This window comes from Dermacentor variabilis, chromosome 5, assembly GCF_050947875.1.
Source record: "Dermacentor variabilis isolate Ectoservices chromosome 5, ASM5094787v1, whole genome shotgun sequence".
Taxonomy (NCBI): domain Eukaryota; kingdom Metazoa; phylum Arthropoda; class Arachnida; order Ixodida; family Ixodidae; genus Dermacentor; species Dermacentor variabilis.
In genome coordinates this window covers 18,032,953-18,037,425 of record NC_134572.1, presented here as the reverse complement: position 1 = coordinate 18,037,425, position 4,473 = coordinate 18,032,953, and the positions used below count along the sequence as shown (strand labels likewise).

Here is a 4,473-nt window from a genome sequence, read left to right as displayed (position 1 = left end):
GGGAGGAAAGCAACGTCGCATTAATCGATTACATTTTCGTAATTGATCAATTATTTTCATTGGGGGCAGTAACTGGTTACAGTAACCAATCAAATTTTTGAGGGAAGTACTTTTTTTCTGTACGTTTACAAGTCTGGCCAGGAAGAAATTATTAGTTTGGGTATGCGCATGAGTTGCGGCCCTTCTGTATGTTTTCTCAGCGCATTTCTTTACCTTATTTTTTGTTCGGGCCCCTAAAAACGCACTAGCTTAGAATAGAGCTTCTAAGCAAACACGCGAGCAATGAGAACGCTGTTAATGGAAGAGGCAGCAAAATTCGCGTGCTACGATTGTTATGATGGACGGCGCTGTGACAGCGGCACGGAAGCTCTTCACTCCTACTTGGACCTGCGTAGCGAAAAGCTGTGTTCTCTTTCATTCGGAGGATTTGCCACAAGACGTATCAACAGTGAAAAAAAAAACACAAAAGAGGCACTGTATAAACGTGTTCATTCCTGTGGGATGTAGGTACTGCATTTGTTATCTGTTATCAAATTGTTCCCAACTGTAGGCAAGTGGGCCGCTGGGCAGCTATTACGTCCCAATGCGCCATTGCTGTCAGTGTATGCGTCAGTGCGTATGTACGTATGTACTATTTGCTTAAATATGCTCTGCAATGCAAGTCTATTGTAAAGTCAGCCAATAAACATTAAAAATCTTCACATGATGAACTAGATTTGGAGAGCTTATACCTTATAGTTTTTTTTCTACCGAGTCAAATAATACTGGCACACGTGTTTTACTTTCCCGTGCAACGTCAGGTTTTCTTTTTTCGTTCGGCAGTGTCCGTGTGATCGTTCGATTCTCACGTAGTGCATGCCACATTCATTCTCGCATGGCAACAGTTATGGGCACTCTAACACTTGAAAGACAGGCGTTTCTTATCAAATTGTACGCGACCCATGCAACAAGTCGAATTATCGTAATCGTCACCAGGTAACATTCAGTGCTCGACGTCAGACTGCCCAAACAGGCGTCGATTCTGTCTGTTCGACGACAGCCGAGCACGCTAATGATTCTAGCGGTCACCGAACGCCCTGTCTATTCGTACTCCTTTTTTCGCCTGGCACAGGTTGGCCGCGATGAATACTTGAGGCTTCACTTTACCTCATATTTGTCCATACGCCTCCAGCTGTAATAGTGGAGCTGGTTTAACTTAGTGCAGAATTTTTTTTTAAACGTTATCATCTTTCGCGGGTTCTCTGAGCTCTCCGTAAGGAAGCAACATAATTATAACACGTTATATGAATAAACCGAAATAATGGTGGGTCATTGCCGTGATTAGCCATATCAAACTGATACATCTTATCGATTACACTCACGCACATAAGGAAACTGAAATAAGTAACAAGAGCAGTTTAGACCCGCCGTGGTTGCTTAGTGGCTATGTGTTGGGCCGCTGAGCACGAGGTCGCGGTCTCGAATCCCAGCCACGGCGGCCGCATCTAAATGGGGGCGAAATGCGAAAACACCGGCGTACTTAGATTTAGGTGCACGTTAAAGAACCCCAGGTGGTCGAAATTTCCGGATTCGTCCTCTACGGCGTGCCTCATAATAAGAAAGTGGTTCTGGCACGTGAAACCCCATAATTTAATTTAATTGAAGAACAGTTTAGACTTGTTGGTTCATGTAGAAAAAGTAATAGAACAAAAAACTAGACAAGGGTAGAGGAGGCGTCACCCCCTGTCGTTGTCTCGTTGTGATGTTGCTCTTTCTTCAAGCAATCAGTATTTGCTTCTACAGAAAGAACTACAGATATGGGATAGTGCAGGTTGCGATAGGGTCATATATGCAAGTAGTACATTTTCAATATAATTTTATTCGTGGTATAGGTAAGGCTTCCAAAGTTCGCATCGCTCGTAAGCACTTCCGGTGGTGAAGTTGTTTGGACGAAGGAGTAAGCTTTGGTACGTAGGTGGAGCGTAGTACGGCCAGGAAGTGATAGCCTGAGGTGATCCTGGTTTCCTGTAAAAGCGCAAAGATAATTCACGCAAAGTCACAGAAATTGGTTATAAAATTGACGATTCAGTTATGTGTTGTCCCGCGAGGGTATAAAAAGCCCACCTGAATAAGTTATCAATTTATATTGTCACATTTAAACTGTTTCGCTTATTAAATATAAGATTTTATGGATTTTATGGTTACGCTTTATCATAGCTGGGACGCATGCAATAACTTTAAGTAACATGATCTAACATGAATCTGTAAATGTAAAAAATATAAGGAAATTTTCTTTACGTATTGATATTTGTTGTACTACTCTGCTGGCATGTAAAATATGTGACTGGGGGCATGTTTCAAACCTCAAGTCATTTTGGCAGCAATAAGTGCCTTACATTCAAGCCGTCGCCCGCCTTACGTGCATGCCCTACGGAAGTACTCGTAGTGATAGGTATCACTATGTCTCATAGCCATGAATAAGAGATGAAGTTAAAATGTTTCCCCACCCTTTCTTCTTTGCAAGGTTTTTGAAGTATACCACCGACGCTAAGCATGCAATAGCTGTCTGTGAATTTGCAGAAGGGCAATTACGTACTCTCTAGTAAAGGCACACTCACCCAGATTTCGTGAACTTGTACAAGAGCTCCATCAGCTCATCCGAGAAACTTTGCTCTTCTTTAGTAGGAGCGACAGTCGAAAGCAGCTTTCTCGCTTGCGAATCGAAGACATTTGTGTATTTACTCTTGTCGGAGACTTGAGAATCACTTCCATAGAAGAAATATATGTCGTCAGAGTGCGCGACACCGAAGCTTTTTGGCCAGAGGCTAAACGATGGTCGATGAGCGAAGATGTATTTGTACGTCGGAATGCCTCCCCTGGCTGTCAAGTTGGCGAAAAAGTGAGTCGGACATTCGAAGAGGGAGTCACCGACAACTTGCGAGAAGATAGCGAACACGGATTCGCTGTCATGCTCGACGTCGTAATCTCCGTAATACTTGGCCACAATCCCTCTAGCGTCCTTAATGGGTATACCGTACATCGTCGCCATGAACGCCATGACTGCGAGCCTGTAGTCTTGTTTGAGGACGAGGTCAATTTGCGGGCTTAGGTAACGAATGTTGTCCACAAATAATGTACCCTCGTCTTGGGTTGTCCCTAGCAGAACACTTTGCACGTTCAGTCCAGCCCATGTAGCCGCCACTTCAGGGTCATCGGGCATGAAGGAGTCCCCAAAAACGGGGAAGAACGCCTGGTTAGCAGGGTCCTGCTTCCTCACGGCGTCCATTATTAGGTTGGCGTCTACTTTCTTCAGGCAAGCGACCATGTCCGCTGCTTGTTCATTAGCGAACCTCGTAGCGTTGTAGCAACCCAATGCTCCTGCCATGTTACGCATTTTGGCGACGGAGCTCTGGGCTCGCCAAAGAATGGAGCTCAAAGGGGTTCCGCTATGCATGATCACCTTTTTGAAGAGCCCGCGGCTGTGGGGTGAGATGGCATGGAAGCCGACCGACATTCCCCCAGCGCTTTGTCCGGCGAAGGTTACGTCGTTACGGTCACCGCCAAAGTTTGCGATGTTTCTCTTCACCCACTTCAAGACGAGGTTCTGGTCCCACAAGCCGTTGTTCGCGGGAGCGTCCTCGGTGTTAGTCGTCAGAAAACCGAAGATGCCAAGGCGGTAGTTGAACGTGACGAAAACCACGTCCGACTTGGAGACGAATCTTTCCATGTCGTACACGAAAAGACTGGAGTCTCCCCACTGGAAGCCGCCTCCGTAGACGAACACAATTACGGGTAGCCTGGCTCGGCAGCGTGGGCGCTGGCACTCCTGAAGGGCAGGTCTCCACACGTTGAGGTAAAGGCAATCTTCCGAGGACTTGTCGTAGTGTAACGTCACACTTTCTAGAAACCTCAGGTCTAGCTGCCGACAAGGAGTCGGCTTTGTCGTAGCATTGAACACTCCTTTCCATGCTTTCGCGGGTCGAGGCCTCTGGAAACGGAGTTCTCTGACGGGTGGCTCAGCGTATGGAATGCCGTAGAAAGCATCGACGAACTTGTTGTTTACGAGCAAACGCTGTCCAGAAACGAGTCCCGAACGTATTTGCACCACGGGGACATCAACAGCTGCGCAATATGCGAACGTGGTGCACAATATAGAGAGGAGCCACATTTCTTGGCAGCGTATTACACGCCGGCTGGAAAAACAGGAATGATGGGGAGAGGGACGGAGCGTCGTGTCTTCTTATAGCGAGCTGTCGCTCCTATTTACGCGTGACTTTCCTTTTTATATCTTTTGGAACGTTACCTGAACAAAGCTGTGAGCGCTACGTCGGCTCTCTCTTCTTCGTTATCTTGATCTCTGATTGGACGCTCAAAGTTCATTGAACCTTAACACGAAACCGTGACGTCGAATTGGGTCTTGCGGTTTGCCGAAACGGCCATAGCTCTGCGACCACCGGCGTTTTGTGGCCAGTTTTGACATAACAAAAGTATGAT

General features: G+C 46.4%; 1 protein-coding gene across 1 annotated transcript; it reads right to left on the bottom strand.

The window, feature by feature from the left end:
* Positions 1-1,838: 1,838 nt before the first annotated feature.
* LOC142582324 (acetylcholinesterase-1-like) lies at positions 1,839-4,257 on the bottom strand. The gene is made up of 2 exons (XM_075691892.1): positions 2,598-4,257; positions 1,839-2,004 (listed from the first exon to the last, which is right to left on the bottom strand). The coding sequence occupies exons 1-2, from the start codon at positions 4,145-4,147 to the stop codon at positions 1,857-1,859; spliced, it is 1,698 nt and encodes a 565-aa protein (XP_075548007.1). The 5' UTR covers positions 4,148-4,257; the 3' UTR covers positions 1,839-1,856.
* Between the last annotated feature and the right edge of the window lie 216 nt (positions 4,258-4,473).